This window comes from Sus scrofa, chromosome 15, assembly GCF_054392235.1.
Source record: "Sus scrofa isolate SSC_HxYL_T2T_F1_AM1 chromosome 15, Sscrofa_HxYL_maternal_Yorkshire_Landrace_v2.0, whole genome shotgun sequence".
NCBI lineage: Eukaryota > Metazoa > Chordata > Mammalia > Artiodactyla > Suidae > Sus > Sus scrofa.
In genome coordinates this window covers 41,040,773-41,061,089 of record NC_139397.1, presented here as the reverse complement: position 1 = coordinate 41,061,089, position 20,317 = coordinate 41,040,773, and the positions used below count along the sequence as shown (strand labels likewise).

At 40.7% G+C, this 20,317-nt stretch overlaps 1 protein-coding gene across 2 annotated transcripts in view; it reads left to right on the top strand.

Annotated features, from left to right (window-relative positions):
• The window catches only part of CNTNAP5 (contactin associated protein family member 5), an 865,075-nt gene that overhangs the window by 717,476 nt on the left and 127,282 nt on the right, over positions 1-20,317 (top strand). For both annotated transcript variants that reach the window (XM_021075830.2, XM_084999089.1), the window contains 3 exons: positions 8,646-8,773; positions 8,955-9,125; positions 19,426-19,644. In XM_021075830.2, the coding sequence (XP_020931489.2) occupies positions 8,646-8,773; positions 8,955-9,125; positions 19,426-19,644 (518 nt within the window). The remainder of the gene's footprint in view (positions 1-8,645; positions 8,774-8,954; positions 9,126-19,425; positions 19,645-20,317) is intronic.

Here is a 20,317-nt window from a genome sequence, read left to right as displayed (position 1 = left end):
GGCAGGGACCGAACCCGCAACCTCATGGTTCCCAGTTGGATTCTCTAACCACTGCGCCACAATGGGAACTCCCACTTTTCTATTTTGATCGATGCGACCAAGCTGCTACACGGACTCAGGATTTTATAGAGACCATGAGGGAATCAGTTCAGAACTGGCCTCCTTGACTTAGGGTTGAAACAATAGGTGACTTCAGCACAGAACTCACCGCAGTCAACACAGAGCACACGGGGACACGAAATACAATGCCATTGTGCTCAGAATGTACTGGAGCCCTTTACCAGGTGTGGATAGCGCTGACAAGCCCCTGGTGATGCTGGACTCCTTCCATTCTCTCTCTCTGGCTTTGTCATTTCTACCACACCTGGAGTTGCTCTGAGATCCGTGGAAACACTTCTGGGAACCTACAAATAAACCCCTCAGTGTCTGGGCATTGTTTTCAGAGACTAGAGTTCTCATCTCAGAGGAAGGAGGAGAAAGAGGAGGAGGAGAAATAGTTTCATCTCCTTTGAAAAATCTGCCTTGTAGACATTTAGTGACAATATCATGAAACAGTACATGTAATCGATAAACTTAGAACACACACCATTGTGCCTGCTTATGCTGGCAGCACCCTCATTTTTTGACTGTAAAATTAATTTCTCTCTGTGTAATATTGTTTTTGTGTAATGGGATGATCTAATCCAGGTTTTATCACTTATTGACTATAGCTTCTCAGAGTTTCAGTTTCTCATTTACAAAAAACAAAGAAAGAAAAAGTAGAAAAAAGCGTACTTATTTCTTGGAAGTGCTGGCTGAGTTAGTATTAACTTATGCAACTGGAAGATATGCCACATATTTGGCTCTCCAAAATGTGTCAGTTATTATTTTTAGCACGATTTTCTTTATTTTTATATAATATTAAGTAAATTATGTGAGGCCACATCAGAATACCTATTGTGGCTCAGCAGGTTAAGAACCTGACATAGTGTCTGTGAGGATGCAGGTTTGATCCCTGGCCTCGTTCAGTAGGTTAAGGATATGGCACTGCCATGACCTGTGGTGTAGGTAATAGATGAGAAAGGAAAAGAAAAAAAAAAAGAGGCAATGTCAATTTATAGAAATTAAGCTAATTTCTATGAAAACAGTATATCCATGTGTGCAATAAAATGCATATGATAATTAAGTGGCATACCAGAGCTATCAGATGTAGTATTCAGCCATCAAACTCTAGGTCATATAAGGAAAGACTCTGGAGAGCCCTCGCCCCAAATGGGGCTGCTCCCTGAAAGTTCACTGGTGAGACTCAGCATGGCATGCCTGGGGTTGGCCTTGCCTCCATGGAGATAAACTGGGAGATGGCTTGAAAACATGTAACCAAGAGAACTGATGAACTCCCAGCATTCCCGCCAAGGCATGACCTGTGTGTAATCTCAGAGAAGCTGGGCTGGCAACCATTGCCAATCAGTAACTGAAACCTAATCAACTGAAGTACTTTGAGTGGAGAAAGCCCGAGACCCACAGGGACAGTTCAAGGGCTTAGGTCGGTGCTTCTATTCCAGCGCTGCCTGGGCAAGATCTAGACCAAATGTGGGAATCACAGCTTCCACTCAGGAGAGAAATAGGGCCTGGAGAACAGCAGAAGCCTGGATTCAAAGCCTGGCCTCACCACTTGCCAACAATGTCCCCTGAGCACTTGTAGCTCCTCCTCCAACCGCGGTTTCCTCTGCTGCACAAGGCATGGGCGATTGTGACACCGTCCCCGGTCCTGATTGTTCTGAGGGCAAAATGAGTTCTGTGTAAAGCTCTTTACATGAAATGAGTTCTGTGTAAAGTTCTGTGGAAAGAAGCCAGAGGCAGCTCCAGCCTTGGCCCCAGAGGTGTGGGGCTTAGCAGAACCCACAATTTGGCAGGTGTCAAGAATAGCGGCCCCATCCCCCCAGCAGAGACTCTAACTTGGGGACCCTTTTCTGGAGAAATAGCTCCTCCTATAAAAGGTGAGGATGGTGTTAAATAGCTTTTGATTGTCCCTCTAATAGGTTAAAGGTTTTGGAATTTGGACCCTACTTGGAAGAGATAAGACCTCTTAACCAGGTTTGAAGCAATCAAGTGCAAAGTGTGGTCCACATGTGAATGTGTTTCTGGAAGTGTGGAGTGGAGGGTGGTGGGTAGGGGGAGCACGGGGCAGGTTAGGTACCCACTGCCCAGGCCCGGGGCAGATTTTGGCATCAGTAAAACCAAGGATAGTTACCTACCCTGGGAAAGTGACAAGTGGGGGGAGGGAGGGTTGGGGCATGATTACTAGCGATGATTACTAATGTCTGAAGGAGATGATTCTTAAGCAGATGAAGGTGTGTGTCTTCACGGCAAAGTCCATGTGTGTGTATGTGAGTGTATGTGTGAATGTGTGTGTGTATGTGTGTAACAGGAAAAAAGGCAACACAATGAAATGCTGCAACAGCATGGAGGGAGTTAAGGGCTGACAGGTTCTGTGCACAAAGCAGTTCAGTGACTGAAGTTTCAGAAGAACACAAGGAGAAAAGGCTGACAGGCTGGTTGGGGAGGAGGCTGAGGGAGGAGGGAGAGTGGAGACAATTCTGCAAAGAGCTTTTATGACACTACTGAATCTATCTTTTCTTTTTTTCCTTTCCTCCTCTCTTTCTTTCTTTCTTTCTTTCTTTCTTTCTTTCTTTCTTTCTTTCTTTCTCTTTCTTTCTTTCTCTCTTTCCTTCCTTCCTTCCTTCCTTCCTTCCTTCCTTCCTTCCTTTCTTTCTCTCTCTCTTTCTCTCTTTCTCTCCCTCTCTCTCTCTCTCCCTCTTTCTCTCTCCAGGACAGGTTGATCAAATGATGCTTCCCAAATCTCCTTCCTTGATAATATTTTTTAAAAGCAAGTTTATACTCACAAACTCCTGAAGGTTGTTTCCGTTTCTCAATAATAAAGTAACATTTGGTAAATTTTGACTGTGTTCATATACCAAAACCTGATTTTGTTTTCACACATCTACTTGAGAAGAGCCCCATAGTTTCAGGTTTCTAAAGTATTTATGGAAGAAATATAGTTTCTGAAACTGTTCAACATATGCCAACATTGTCTTGATTTGCCCCTCATGTTTTTGAAATCAAGACTCCAGCTAGATCCTGGCCGGTGTCGGGCACAGCTGAAGGGGTTTCATCTTGGTGTGGCCCTGTCTGTGTGACCTCAGACAATGGTTGCACTTGCTTTGTTGGGAACCAAGTGTCTGGCTGGCTGTGAACTTCTTATCACCTCATCGCTTAGTTTTGTTTTTGTTTGTTTGTTTGTTTGTTTGTTTTAAATTTGAAAGTCTTAACAAGAGAGACAAAATGGTTTTTTGCTGTTGGGTTGTATAAGTTGTTTATATATTCTAGAGATTAAGCCCTTGTCAGTTGACCCCGCAATCCCACTCTTGGGCATCTATCCGGACAAAACTCTACTTAAAAGAGACACATGCACCCGCATTTTCATTGCAGCACTATTCACAATAGCCAGGACATGGAAACAACCTAAATGTCCATCGACAGATGATTGGATTTGGAAGAGATGGTATATATACACAATGGAATACTACTCAGCCATAAAAAAGAATGACATAATGCCATTTGCAGCAACATGGATGGAACTAGAGAATCTCATCCTGAGTGAAATGAGCCAGAAAGACAAAGACAAATACCATATGATATCACTTATAACTGGAATCTAATATCCAGCACAAATGAACATCTCCTCAGAAAAGAAAATCATGGACTTGGAGAAGAGACTTGTGGCTGCCTGATGGGAGGGGGAGGGAATGGGAGGGATCGGGAGCTTGGGCTTATCAGACACAACTTAGAATAGATTTACAAGGAGATCCTGCTGAATAGCATTGAGAACTTTGTCTAGATACTCATGTTGCAACAGAATAAAGGGTGGGGGAAAAAATGTAATTGTAATGTATACATGTAAGGATAACCTGACCCCCTTGCTGTACAGTGGGAAAATAAAAAATAAAAAAAAAGAAAGACAAAAAGAAATAACTATCCTAACCAGAGTTAAGATAGAACTGCTGGCAAGTCTCAGTACAGCATGTAGGCTCATAGACTTGTTTATGGGCCTTGTACTGGCCAGTTGTCTTTTGGAGCCACAGCATCATTTCACCCGAGAGGAAACAGGGTGTGCAGAGCCCTTGAGATGAAGCCATCCACATTCACACAGGAGCATCAGCGGGACCCAGGATCTTGGGTTCTTTGCATAATTTTCTAGGTTTACTACCTTATGAATAAAGTTGTGTTAGTTTTATTTTGAGTGGGGGAAAGAGAAAAGAGTATAAAAAGAAGGAAAAAAAAAACCCAAAAAAACCATTTTAATCAGCTCAGTCACCCAAATTAATCTATGAAAAGAATTAGTTAAAAAGCAGCAATTAACCCAAGTTGGGTGAGGAAAACCAGCGGTGGCTTATGAGTTTTCACCACATGTTAGTGATGCACTCAGGGCCCTGGTCTGCTCTGCAATCGTGATTTTGGTAAAATCCCCCATTTGGGAAAGTAAATCTGAGAGGAGACCAAATTGGCTAATTCTGTGCCACACTTATGCTTGTGAGAATATTTGGGTCTTTTTTTAAATGTGTGTTTTGTGTCTGTGTGTTACAGTTTTAATTAGAGTATCATTGATTGGTGATGCTGTGTTATCTTCAGGATGTGCATTCTCAACTTTAGGGCAGGTGTCTCTCTTTCTTTCTTTCTTTCTTTCTTTCTTTCTTTCTTTCTTTCTTTCTTTCTTTCTTTCTTTCTTTTGTCTTTTTGCCTTTTCTAGGGCCACACCCGTGGCATATGGAGGTTCCCAGGCCAGGGGTTGAATCGGACCTGTAGCCCCCAGCCTACACCAGAGCCACAGCAAAGTGGGATCTGAGCCGCGTCTGTGACCTATACCACAGCTCATGGCAACACTGGATCCTTAACCCACTGAGCAAGGCCAGGGATCGAACCTGCAACCTCATGGTTCCTAGTTGGATTCGTAAACCACTGAGCCACTATGGGAACTCCGGACAGGTGTATTTCTTGAGGACCATATGTTCATGGTCTCATCAATCCTTTGCACTCAATGAAATTCCAGAAGCTGGGGTCTCTGTCTGCCCCACTCAGACATACCAACCATGGTGCTCCTTTTCTTTTTTTCCTTTTAAATATTCCTTGTAGTATGCATTTTTATTTCAAAATTGGGTATTTCAATAGCTGTTTATGGAAACCCTATGTGACAGTGTGTTAAGTTTTATATATATTATCTCCTTTGATGTATGCAACAGTATCAGATTAGTATTATTATCTCCACTGAAGAGATTAGGAAACTGAGTCCCAAGGTGACTTCACAACCTCACACAACCAGTGTGTTGAGGAAGGTGGATTTAAGCCATGTCCGTCCAGGCTAATGGCAAGGCTTTCCCAGTACAGCAGAATCGCTTCAGCACTTATAAAGCACATAAGCATTCTGTACCTTTAGGAATAGTCTTCTGCATTATTCCTAAGGAAGACAAAGTCTGTAAAGTATTTGCCCTTGAGAAGCCAAGACCAAACAAAAGCCAGAGTGAAACCATTTCCTGTCTAAGCATCACCTTTACAAGTGCTATTAATAAATGTCACCATAATTTGCATCATTTTTTATGCCACGACCCCATCCCTAAATATTCTACTCATTAAGGCTTCGAAATATTTGAATCAGCACTGTCACCTACACATTGAATTAAATCCAGTCTTATTCTCCCTGTAACCCTAAGAGCATGAATGAATCTGCAGAGTTCCTAAATGCCTGGGTTGCCTGTAGGAGAACAGAAGCCTCACCTGTGTTTTATCAGTTAGTGCACTGTAGGTGCCCACCATACTTTTGTTTAAAGAATCTTATATCCATTTCCAAGATTTAATGTTGAAAAGTTTTACCATGCTATTCTGGCCCACTGATCTCACGTTCGTGAATAGCCTAATTCCCTGTTGGGCATGGCTACCACTGCCTCCTGTAGACAGAACACCCACTTTCTCCCAGTCTTCCTCGCCTTCTTTCTCTTTCTCTCTCTTTTTCCTCCTGACACTGAAAATGTGTGTCAGGTTCCATTTATCAACTAACACAAAGCTGGCTTCACTCATTTTTATGACTTTCCTGGCCCCGGTAGGCATTTGAGTTTGTATCTGTTTCTATCACATTAAACATCTTTGGAGAGCAAAGTTTCCTTTCATTTTAAAGAGATTTTATATAAGAAGTGTTTTTGGTAATGTGCTTTGCATCATCAAACTAAATATGAATTTATTTTTCTCTTATTTGGAAGAGATTTGTATTCCTAGAGTGCTTTCTGTGTATTCTGGTACTTTGACACAAAGACACCAAATTGATGAAGACAAGATTCCACAGGGTGTGAGGGAGCAGTGGTTAGCATTGATGGACAGACTTAAACTCCTACCATTTTCACCTTGAAAATGGAAAAAATTGGGGAGAAAGACAATCCTATAGTAATATTGAGTTTCTTCAGAAAACAGTATAGGTTTGATCTTTATTTTTTTCATTTTTTTTAATTAAAGTATAGTGAACTTACAATGTTGTGCCAATTTCTGCTGTACAGAAAAGTGACCCAGTCATATATATACATACATTCTTTTTCTCATACTATTTTCTATCATATTCTATCTCAAGAGACATGATAGAGCTCCCTGTGCTATATAGTTGGACCTCATTACCTATCCATTCTACATGTAAGAGTTTGCATTGACTAACCCCAATCTCCCTGTGCACCCCACTCCCTCCCCCCTCTTGCAAACCACAAGTCTGTTCTCCACGTCTGTGAGTCTGTTTCTGTTGTATAAATAAGTTCATTTGTGCCATATTTTATATTCCACATCTAAGTGGTATAATATGGTATTCATCTTCTTTCTGACTTACCTCACTTGGTATGATCATCTCTAGTCGCATCCATCTTGCTGCAAATGGCATTATTTCATTCTTTTTTATGCCTGAGTAGTATTCCACTGTGTATATATGCCACATCTTCTTAATGCATTCATTTGTCAATGGGCATTTAGGTTGTTCTGATCTTTATTCCTCTTGGGTTACTTGAAATTTGCTTTGCAATGTCTGCTCGAAAAGATATCAGAACGTGAAGATTCAAATTTTATTCTGTGTCTTTGTAATATTAATAGATATACTTTCAAATAGAAACAAAAATTTTATTCCATATCCTTTGATTGACCTCTAAGTATAGTTACTCAAATTACAGACAATGGATAGTACGTTTCTTTATATTTGCGGTTAATATCCCTGCCAGTTTCTACATACAGGTTAATATTTGATTTCTTTATAACCAAGTGGAATTAGAACATTTTTCTACCAATTTCGTTAGTTGGATTCCTAACCTTAACATTTAATTTTCCACAATGCTCTGTGTGGAATGGAGATTTCCAAGACAGAATCATAGCTTGATGAATAAAAATGGGACTTGATTTTCCTGAGCCTGCAGAGGGATTCAGGGACTAAGATGAGAACTAAAGCGAGTGTTAAAGGTGCTGTTCTTGAGCATTTACCTGAGATCAGGCACCACCGTGCTATGGAACTATATCATCTCATTTAACTCTCTCTGTAACTCTGTGAGAGAGACATTGTCTCCCTTTTCAAACTGAAGATACTAGGGAATCTCAAAAATAAAGGGTTTTGCCTAAGATTTCTGAAATCTGGGATTTCAGAACAAATCATGTGCTATGAAAGCCATGTCCTTAAAGCTCCTCATCACACTACTTGGTCCTTGCCATGCTTCCCTAGTTGATAATTTGGGACATTATTTTCTTTGCCTGAGCCTCAGTTTCCTCGTTTGTTATAGAAATAATGGCACCCACTGCGCAGGGTCCTTGCTTACACCTTGTAGATTTCAGGCTTGAAAGAGTTGCGCATTCATTCAACGCCAGGTTCTTACCTACATTTTTTTTTTTTTTTTTTTTTACTCTCAGTTAAATGGTGTGTCCTTATGTCCTTAAAATGAGTCCCCCCCCAAAAAAAAACACCTCAAAAAAGAAAAGGGGACCATGAATAGCTTCACCCCACTGATTTTTAACTTTCTTGTCCAAGGGTGACTAGGCAGTTTCCTATTTGCCTAATAAATATGAAGCCAGAGTGATTACAAAGATCTTTAAAACAGAGTAAAATGAAAATCAACACATTATCCAGAGTTAAAAGGTGATAAGAAGCATCTGAAGCTGATTAAAACCTGTTGGCAGGTGACTGAAACCCGTTCTTGGAATGATTTCAAGAGGGGTTCGTGATCCTATTTCTAGTTACTGAGCTAGCCAATCTCTTCATTGAAAGAGAGACAACATTTCATGTTCCATCAGCACTGCTTTGCGTGGGTGGGGTGCTCTTAGCTACAAAAAGGATCAGCGAGCTCTGCAAACTATCTGCATTTCTGGAAAGACTCAGGGAAGATGTAAAATCCACTTGTTTGGGGAGACAGGGCATCAGGTTTGTAATTGGCATCTCAGATTTTCCCACACCCGTATAAGATGAAAGGCCTCTTGTTATTCCCCTCTCTGCCCCCACCCTGCTCCTACCAGCCAAACTACTTTTGAAATGAGGAGTCTTGGTAACGAATCCCTAGATTATCCACATTTTCTCCTCTTTTTTTTCTTAAATTTATGTTTTGCAGGACAAATGATACTGGCTTTCTTTCCTTCAAAGACCACTTGCCTGTCACTCAGATAGTTATCACTGATACCAACAGATCAAACTCAGAAGCTGCTTGGAGAATTGGTCCCTTGCGTTGCTATGGAGACCGTGAGTACTAAATTGAAAGAAGCCTTCTCTGCCTTACATAAGCACAGGATACTTCATTCCCTCATCCTTTCCCCCTGCCCCCGCACTCTCCCCTAGTCTTGAGAATTATCCACATGCCCAGTGCTTTTTTATACCCCATTCCAAAATGCTGAACCTCGCTGAAGGATTTTTTCATTTTCAGGACACTTCTGGAATGCGGTATCCTTTTATACAGAAGCCTCTTATCTCCACTTCCCGACCTTCCATGCGGAATTCAGTGCCGATATTTCCTTCTTTTTTAAAACCACGGCTTTATCTGGAGTTTTCCTAGAAAACCTTGGCATTAAAGACTTCATCCGACTTGAAATAAGCTGTAAGTGTCTCATTTGTGAATTTATATCACTGGTCACAGAGGTTTTCGTCCTATCTTTGCCACCAACTAGTGAATATTTATCTCCCTAGGCATCCGTAAAATTAGCAATGATAATTTCTAGTTCCTTCTTATGCTTTTGGTTTTATTATTACCTAGCAGTATTTAATCATTCTCTCTTCAAAATACTGCATTCCCTAAGTTCCCTTATTTATCATTTATTTATTTATTCTCTTTCAGATTCTTTTTCCACATAGATGATCACAGAATATTGGGTAGGGTTTCCTGTGCTATACAGCAGATACCAGTTGGGCAGTCATTCCATAGCCTCAGTATGCATATGCCAATCCTAAGTCTCCAGTCCCTCCCCCCCATAGATATTTATTTACAGTGTCCTCTCTCTGATCTATAGGTATTTATTACCATTCCTTTAAGCTTTTACAACACAGAACTTTTTCATTGCAATTTCTTTGGCAAGCTGAAAATATTAGGATTATGCATTCTGTTCATAATTGGGGTCCTTTTTTTTGTTGTATTTTTGCTCGGCAAGTCATTGCTTGACTTATTTCTTTTTTTTGTAAATGATTTTTATTTTTTCCATTACAGTTGCTTTACAGTGTTCTGTCAATTTTCTACTGTACAGCGAAGTAACCCAGTCACACATACATATATACATTCTTTTTCTCACATTATCCTCCATCATGTTCCATCACAAGTGATTAGATACAGTTCCCAGTGCTATACAGCAGGATCTCATTGCTTATCCATTCCAAGTAGTTTGCATCTATTAACCTCAGATTCCCTGTCCACCCCCAACCCACCACCATCCTCCTTGGCAATCATGAATCTATTCTCCAATTCCTGGAGTTTCTTTTGTGTGGAAAGGTTTATTTGTGCCATATATCAGATTCCAGATATAAGTGATATTATATGGTATTTGGCCTGACTTATTTCTTACCATCAGGGATGTGTGACCACAAGATTTTCATTGTTCCTCTACCATGTCACCATAAGCAGGGGTGTGTCTAAAGAATCTGATCCCAGGATGTGGCTCACTCTTTAACATCCCCTCTCCTTTTACAAGTACATTCAGAATTAATCATAGAGTTAAAAGAGAAATAATAGGAAGGATGTTAGGGAAATGTTCTGTTATTGAACTTTCATGTGTAATCATGCCAGTTAAAATATCCCAGTACAAAAGAGAAAGATACTATAATAAATAGTTTCAATCACATGAATTCTTTTTTTATGTAAAAGGGAAAATACCTACATATTGGTCTGTCCCAATAGTATTAAAATTTCTGTTCTTTAGATTTTACTTCTACAAATTTGTGAATGGCTTCATCAAACTTGATTCACTTTGGAGTTCTTGGGTGGCTCAGCAAGTTAAGGGTCTGACATTGGCACTGCTGTGACTCAGGTCACTGCTATGGCATGAGTTCAATCCCTGGCCATGGAACTTCTGTATGCCATGGGCACTGCCCCGAAAAAATGATTTTCTTCACATAGTCATGTTCAAAAGAGAGTGTAATTAAATTTGCCCATTTGTCTTCTCTCATACTGATGAAAGGATACTTTTTATTAATTTCAAATTTAAAATATTTTCCACATTAAGCAACAGATATTTAAATTTTAAGAAAGATTTGAGGCATAAGGCTAGGTTTGTTAGACACTCAAAAATCCTATTTTACAGTAAATTCCAGAAATTGCAATTCTTTCTAGATATTTTTTCAGAATTAATTCTAGCAATTTTCAAATATCTCTGAAATAAAAATATCCACTAAAATAATTTAACAGAAAATTCATCATGGGTTACTCTTCTTTCTGGTAAAACCTTACAGAGTTGCTAAGGATTTGGAGTTGTTTAAGCTCCCTTTGGGCATAATATTTGTCCACGCTCCTATGGTAAAATATATCCACATGTTTCAACAGTAGGTTTGAGTTAAATAGTACAGTCACTGTAAAAATGAAAAATCAGAACTTGAGTTCTTATTGTTAAAAAAAACACACACATTTGAATTCACATGTTCAAGAGCCAATGGTATATCAGGGTTTATTAATTTCCCTTCTAAATACAATATTTATTAAGTGATAGGTTATAAAATTTCAAAGTGGATATCAGCACTTACCATCTGCCTCTGCACAGACTGAATCCCGAGCCACTGCAGCTGCTGACCCTCAACACCCCTAAAAGGAGGTCAGAGTGGAGATCAGGAGTGAAGCACTCAGTGCTATGGGAAAACTGGTGTAACAGGTCCTCATGTGGTTAGATTCTTTCAGGAGAAGGTTTTATGAGCCTAATTCTTGCATTGCATCTCCTCATCTCTAGAAAAGCACTGAAATCCTTCATAGTGATGACTGCTCCTTGTGACTAGCAGCAACCTTCTGCAAAATGTGTGTTTGGTTGCATGAACCTCCCCCTTTATCAAAATCACATGTATACTGACCTTCCCCCTGCCTCTTTGGAATGGTTTTTCAGAGCTCTGAAATGCCTCCTCCCTGCCTATAGTCCTCATTTTGCCCCAAATAAAACTTAATTCTCAACTTTCAGGTTGTGCATATTTTTTTTTTCTCTTTTTAGGGCTGCATCCATGGCATATGGAGATTCCCAGGCTAGGGGTCAAATGGAAGCTGTAGCCAATGGTCTATACCACAGCCACAGCAATGCCAGATCTGAGCCTCGTCTGCCATCTACACCACAGCTCACAGCGATGCTGGATCCTTAACCCACTGAGCAAGGCCAGGGATCAAACCTGCATCCTCATGGATACTAGTCAGATTAGTTTCTGCTGAGCCACCATGGGAACTCTATGGTTTTGCATGTTTTTTAAGTCCACAAAAAGTACTATTTGATGCCTACATAAACATTATTAAAAACTAATTCTAACATCAGCATGTGTTAGAACTTACACCAACAAAATTTTGATGTTTTATTTTCAGTTTGTTTTGTGGACATTATTGCTGACACTGTTTAAAGTTACTGGTGTGTGGCCATAATAAAAAACAGATCTTGGACTTCCTGTCGTGACTGAGCAGTTAACGAACCTGACTAGCATCCATGAGGACGTGGGTTCCATCACTGGCCTCACTCAGTGGGTTAAGGATCCGGCATTGCCATGAACTGTGGTGAAGTTCGCAGACATGGGTTGGATCCCGAGTTGCTGTGGGTGTGGCGTAGGCCAGCGGCTACAGCTCCGATTGGACCCCTAGCCTAGGATCCTCCGTATGCAGTGGGTACGGCCCTAAAAAATGAAAAGACGAAAAAAAAAAAGAGAGAGAGAAAGAAAGAAACAAAACAAAAAAACAGATTTTTTTTTTTGCTAGTTTTCTGACTCTCTGCATTCAGCGCACCCCTTCTTTCTTATACCCAGGGTTGATGGCTCCCATGTCTCATCTTTATTGAACCCATGACCATGAAGACATGTGTCTGTTATTAGGCGTCTTACTTACCTGGTCCTAAGTGGATGTCATCTGTGGTTTGATTGAAGCAATTGACCATATTCCAGTAATACTGTGACTGCATGAAATACCCTTGAAAAAGCCCAAGTAATGTCTTAGCAAAAGAAACTTGGAAATTTGAGAGCTCCAGAAAAAGAGACAGAAGTGTTGAGTAGAAGAGATGGCAGAGGTGTTTATATAAGTCTCTTGCTAAGCAAAAAGCAGCTAAGTGTTTTTTGTGCAGTTACAGCACAACCTAAGGAAAGAGATCTCTTTAATTGGTTGTTTTAACCTTCTTTTATGCCAACGATTTAGACTATTATGGGATGAGAGGAAGCTCTTGCGGCTTTTGGTGAGAAATAAGACCCCTCAGACCTAAGCTGGCCAGACTTTGAATATGCGGAGTGTCGTGACAACAATTTCAAAATGTGGCGATAATGACCTCAATGTAAATTTAACAAAAATCAGGCCCGAAGGCCTTTTGATTCATTAAAGCAACAGCAAATGTCATGGCATATTATCGCAAGGTAATGAGCAATGATTTAGTGTTAATTACATTTCAGTGTCCAATTTGTTTGTACTTTCTGGGTCTGTATTTTGTCCTTTGGATTGAAGAAAAGTGTTTTAAGTGCAGGTGGTATTAAATATGATAAAGATTTAAAATCCATTGATGTCATTGTTCCATGTACACTTTTTCACCAGATTGGAGAACATGTATTTTTCAAAACAAGAATATTTTTTTACAAACTTTTATAAAGTACAAGGCCTCATATTTTCCAAAGTATTTTTATTAGAATTATTTAAAAGAAAAAAATGAATAAGCAAATGAGGGGATCTTGCATTTCTTAATAGCAGCACTCATCCTTTGTCTTTTACGCAGATGGAATTTTTACTCTACAGGGTTCATAGCAAGATTCTCCAACAGATCAGCTTTTTAGAAAGAAAACCGCTTTCACACAGATGTAGTAGGTTTCTCTCTCATCCCCGAGGAGTGTTCCTCTGTAACTCTCTGGATGGAAGTTTTCAACATTGATGTATCCAAATTGTTGGACAGGGAACAAGAATTTTCCATAAAATTCTCAGTGTACTCTTTCTGGGTTACTTCCAGCTAAGAGATTTGAATTTTGCAGGCTTTAGTTTTGTCCATATTCTATAAAAGGCAGGATGTTTTGCTCTGTCCTCTAGTCTTAGTGGATGTGTTTCAAATGAGACTGAGAGAAAAAAAAATATCTATTTTGATGATTATCTTACAATGACTGTGCAGGTAGAAGTGGATATTTTCAGCGGATGAGGCGAATAGAAGGAAATGGCTGTGAAGATCAGTACGGCATAGTGGAAAGAGACTGTTTTCTAGAAACCAATGCGGGTTTCAATTTCTGCTCCTCTAAGTCTACCTGTAAGCAAGTTCTTAACCACTTCAGTGCTTATTTATGCAAAATGAAATTGGCGACACCATATGCCAATCACATGTATTTGGCTGCAATTAGGTATAAATTCATTCTGAGATGGAAGACACAAAGATGGGAATTCAGCAGTACAGGGACATGTGACTGAATCTGGACTTCGTAGGGCACTTTAGTTCTGGCTGGATTCAACCATTGAACAATGTCAGCAGTGGTCTAATTTATCTCTCTCCCTGCTCTGACTTCTGAATATCTACTTCAGTTGATTCTAGCTTTCCCTCAAGAGAGAGTTACATTTTGCTTCTTTGCCAGTTGTCCACACAATCCTCCTCATATGCAATTTGTCTGGCCTCCTATGACCTAGTGCCTCTAGCTGGGGAGGTAAAGATTTCAGACTGGTTTTGCCAGGGCCCACCCTTATACCTAGTGGGGAGCCCGCTGTCCCTAAAGAGGAGAAAAAAATAATTTTCACTCTGAATGTCTGAGTTCTTGGCTGAAAAGCCCGTGATAAAAGACAGACTAACCAGAGAAGAACAAACAGAAGATTACTAACATGTATACTTAATGTATGGATGGGAGAAACCTACAGAAAATGAGTAACTCAAAGAGGTGGCTTAGAACTCCAGCTCATGTAGAATCTTAAAGACAGAACAATAAGTCTCTGGATAAATAATAGGATAAAAGTAGATTTCATCTTCCAAAGGTAGAGATAAAGCCTAGTTAGTAAGGGATGACAGGTTCTATAGTTGTCAACAGGTGGTTCCCCTTTGTCCTCTTGGTCAAGAGGAGAGGAGGAATGGAGGGACAACTAAATCTATATCAGCACCTATATCAATATCTATACTATTTCTATATCTATGTCTCTCTCTGTGTCTGTATCTATGTATGTCTGTCTGTATCTGAATCTATATCAGTATATCTAGAAATTTGAGTTCTGGTTTCCAGATATTTCGTATCAATAATATTAACTAATATGATGCTAACTTGAAGATACAATTCTCAGATTCTCAGAGAATAGTAAAAGTTAATGCTAATAATAATTACATTTATACTAAATTATTATTTTACTCTGATTAGGCATACACTAAATGTTTTATATTCATTATTTGATTTTCTTTTCAAATAATCCTATCCATAATCATATGATGATTTTCATGGTTCAACTCATAGTCCAATATGTAGATGAGGAAGGTGAGGCTTGATAGGGTAAATAACATGCCCAGAGTCACCCAGTAAGGTTCAGAACCCAGGATTCAATTCTCTGTTCATTAGAACACCTCCCTACTTTGCTTTGCAAAACTGCTTCAAGAAAACAGCATTGTTTTCCTCCACATTTAGAGGCATAGGACATCCAGCGAGTCTTTACAACTTAATGCAAAACTACAGGTGCTTTTTTCTGAAGAAAGGAGCCACAGTGGTCATTGGATACTTAGAGGGTCCCTGTCAAAAATGTTTAACAATACTCGGTTTAGTTTAACCTCTCCTCAGTCAGAGAGGTTACGAGATTATATTAAGACCTTGCATCTTCTTTATTCCGTTGCGGTCCAGAGATGACTCACCTGCCTGGCCTGGGTGGGACTGGGGACACAGAGATGGTGTCCCAATTCAGGGAAGGAGGCTTTCCTTGGAAGGCTGCTTCTGTCTCCTAGGAGTACTTGGTACAGTCTCTTCCTCCACTTGACACGCCCCTTCTTTGTCAGTCTTCTCAAAATTACACTTTGAGCTCATTTTGTTTCATTCATCTCTGAGCTTAGCACAGGACATGGCTTGGTAAAAAAAAAACAAAAAACAAAAAAACAAAACAAAACAAAAAAACAAAAACAAAAACAACCTGAATGACTAAAGCAACTCCTTAGCTTTGTCAAGAGCCATAGAGTACAGATAATAAGGGAAGATACTCACCAGATGGTTGGGGGAAGGAGAGGCAGGAGGGTAAATTCATGATAGAGGCGATGCTGCAGCTGGAGCCCCCAACTTCCCATCCAAGGCCACGAGGCTCTGTCCATCCCCCAGCAAGTGAGAGCTGGTGCAGGTGTGCCTCTGCTGTCCTGTCCTCAAAGTCACCAGCAGTGTTGGAGGAGCATCGTTACCCACATTGTTTCATTCAGTTGTTCCCAGGCACCTCTATTGCATCCCTAGCTTTGACTGCCCAGGGGGGACTGCAGAGGATGGGGGGGGGGGTCGTCATAGGAAGAGTGGGCTGAAAAGTGAACTCCAGAGACACATCACCTGGATTTAAATCCCAGTTCCAACTCTGCCCCCCTCTCTGTGGGAGTGACTTGTTTGCTGTCTGTGGCTCAGTTACCTCTCTGTAAAATACTAGCTTTCTCTTAAAATTGTGTAATATTTAAGTCAATTGATTCATGAAAAATGCTTAGCAGGGCGCCTGGCTCATGGTAAGCACTCAGAGTTAACTGTTGTGTTTCACTGATTTTCCCCCAGGCTAGGAGTGCCTTGAACATAGTAGGTCATTCATAACTGACTTGAATAAAGTTAAATAAAAATACTTTTGAAGCTTTCTAAGGAAACTGTACCCTGGTATAAAACTAAAAGAAAAAAAAAAACTAAAGAAAACTTAAAAATTGCATGTAGTGTGTGCAGAGTAACATTTTAATGAGTGAACCATTAGTTCAATGAGAACTTCCTGGGTAGAAGGCCCAGTCCTAGGATCAAGGGGCCCGAAAAATGAGGTGCTCATCTAGAGTGTGCAGACCAGCTGGGGAGACAGACCAATAAACAGGTCTTCATAGAGCAGAGGGATAATTGCTGGAGTGCAGAGAAGCACAGGCTGGAAATGGAATATGGAGCTGGGAGTGGCAGGGATGGCAGGCAGACACAGCGGTGGAGCAAACCTGCCTTGGAGACATGCTGTCTACGTGGAACTTTATGTCCATAAGACCAGCTTTGCAAGAAGGCTTTTAGCAAATTTTTTACCTTTCTCCATTTCAACTCTCAGCAGTCTTTACCCGTGTTTTTAGAGAGAAGGGGAATTTCGATTCAACCTCAATAAGTGTTTATTTGGTCTCAAAATGAGCAGGGCAGCAAAATGGCATTGGTGGCCTGATAAGAGACAGGAAGTGGCTCAAAGGGCCTGTTTCTCTCTTGCTTAATCTTTTAATTGTTGAATCCAGTTTTCTCCCTTCAATTCTGATTCCTTTAACGTGTGGGTTTATTACCAAATGTAACTGACCTGGGTCGGTGGACCATGCCATGATGATGATAACAAAGAGCCATCGCCATTGAGTGTGTCCTGTGTGCCAGGCACAGTTCTAAGAACATTGTCAGGATTCATTTAGAAACATCCTGACAATTAGGCACTGTGTTGTTTTTTATTTATTTAAAGAAACATTTTAATGGCCACACCTGCACCATATGGAAATTCCTAGGCCAGGGATTGAATTTGAGCCACAGCTGCAGCAACACTGGGTCACTTCAACCAACTTCCCTGGGTCAGGTATTGAACTCACACCTCCACAGCAACCCGAGCCACTGCAGTAGGATTTTTTTTTTTTTTTTTCTTTTTAGGACCATACCCTTGGCATATGGAAGTTCCCAGGCTAGGGGTAAAATTGGAGCTGCAACTGCTGGCCTAAGCCACACCCATGGCAATTCAGGATCTGAGCTGTGTTTGCAACCTACACCACAGCTCACAGCAACCCCAGATCCTTAACCCACCGAGCGAAGCCAGGAATCGTACCTGCAACCTCATGGTTACTAGTTGGATTTGTTTCCACTGTGCCACAACAGGAACTCCTGTAGTCAGATTCTTAACCAACTGCTCCACAGTGGGAACTCCAGTTGGGCACTGTTTTTATGCCCATTTTACAAAGGGGAACATTAAGAGGTGACAAGCTAGAAAATTTGCCTTAGGTCACAGTGGCTCCATGGGTCAGTGTCTCAATTCCCATGTTTAAATCTATCTTCCTGCCTCTCTTTAAGCTCAGGGCTTACATTGATCACAATTGCCAAAAAATTCAAAACTCTTCCTTACTTGAAATTCTGCATATTGGGGGCTTCTTATACCAAGGTTGGGTTTCCATTAGGGTTTACAAGCTAAGGAGGGAGGGATGTTTAATATTGGGTATTAATGCAAATTCAGATCTGTTAGTTTATGCTCTGTCAAGTAAATGCCCATGTCCTCTTTAGGAGTAAAGGATGGTGGGCATCACAAGGTGCTGAGAAAGAAGGGAAGGTCTGGACTATGGAGGCTCCAGCTCCTGAAAGGGGACCATCTTCTTCTCAATTTCAGTTTATAACTTACCTCTTCTTACATGATAATGGAAAATACAAAAAGATATACTAAAATAGAGAGGAATGGTTGAAGAGTCTCCTTTTGAAATCAGATTCTACCTACTATCTGGTAAACGTTGAGCAAATTATTTATACTTCTCTGAACTTCCATTTTCTCAACCATGAAATGGAAATAAAAATGATACCTTTCTCATAGAGTTGTTTTAATGATTAAAATGAGAAAATCTACGGTCAGTTCTTAGTGCAGTGCTCAGCAGAGTTTATTGAGCCTACTGTGCTACTACTACTGCTCTCTCTCTCTTCATGGTTATAGTACCACTGCCCCCATCATCGCCATCATCACACCATCACCACAATCACCACCATCACCACGATCACCACTATCATGACCACCACCATCATCACCATCAGCAGCAGCATAACCACCATTACTACGTCTACCACTGCCACTACCATGATCACTACCAATGCTGTTATCATCTTCCTAGCAACATCATCATCATCATAGGTGTCACTACCCCCGATTAGCTGCTTGCTGGCTTCTTTGATTTGCAGATTGTTACAGAAGGGCAGAGTCATGGAAGGATCCCTGTGTGGGATGTTTGGGAGGTTGTCTTTGATCCCAGACCCTCCACTTGCAGTGATGGGGACAAGGCACTTAAGTTTTCCAAACCTCTTTACAAAAAAGTCGTAGGAATAGCATAAATGCTTGTGTCATATATATGAATAAAATAATACATTATGGAATTATATATATATATATGTATAACATATATATATATTATAGCATACATAATGAATAATACAAAGCATTGGACTTTCCATGGTATGGTCTTCTACCCATAGGATGTAGCTGCTTGACTAACCCAATTTCTGTAGCTATCCATGAGGACACAGTTGGAGCCAGAACTGATCCAGAAAACACAGAACTGGAGCTTTTTGTCATATTGGCATCAGTGGCCCTGGTCCTTGTCTTCTTTCCTGAATCCTCACAATGAGAACCCACTGGGACAAAAAAAAACCCAAAAAACAAAAAACTCAGGGTTTAGTAGTTGGTAGTTATCACTATTAATGGTAATTCCAGTCCTGAAGGCATCTCGAGCTAGCTATTGACTTGCAGTCATTTTGCCTGTTGGTTCAGGATGTATTTGTGCCCTGAATGCACTGACCGCTCACTTCGACTTTCTCCCTGTTTCCTTTTCTGATTGCAGCTCCTTCCGAGATCACCTTTGCCATCGATGTTGGCAATGGCCCCATAGAGCTCATAGTCCAGTCTCCAGCACTCCTGAACGACAACCAATGGCATTATGTCCGGGCCGAGAGGAACCTCAAGGAGACCTCCCTCCAGGTGGACAGCCTCCCAAGGGTGACCAAGAAGACTTCAGAGGAGGGCCATTTCCGGCTACAGCTGAACAGCCAGCTGTTTGTAGGTAGGGGACATCGCAAGGCGCCCTTTGTGTTAAAAACCCTACAAGATGGATGGGCAGCTAGTCCCAAGGAAAACTACTATTTCGTTTTGGACCTGGGGATGATTAAATATTTCATAAAGTGCTTATAATTATGAATTTAATTTTACAAATTCTTCTTTTCTTGATTCATTATCTATGACAATGAAGGATTGTGTTATCACTGAGCAAATTTTGAGGGAGGTCTCAGACATTTTGTATCTTTTCTCCTTGTCCATATCATGTCTTCAGATGTCCAGGGATCCCTATTATTTTCATCCTTATAATCAAAATCCACTCTTAGAAAAAGAATGTGTCAGCTACTGGAACCTTAGTAGGTGTTGGCTCTAAGTCAGCGGGCCAGCATTCATGCTTTATACTGATACCTGACTCCCAATAACCATTTGATGAAATATATGATAGAGTCTTCAAGGGGTTTGGGGCATCAGTGATATGGGTGGGGGAGGTAACTATTGGTTTTTGTAACCAGGAGCTTCTTCAGTACTCCCTGAAGTTACGTCACTTAGATGGGCTGCCTTATACTTGCACAGAAGAGCAGCCCTGGTCCTCCAAGCCGACATCACTGGTCATTCCCTCCATGAGACTCAGAAGCAGCCTTTAGATAAGTTGTTCCTCTGAACTGGCTGCCAATGCTAGT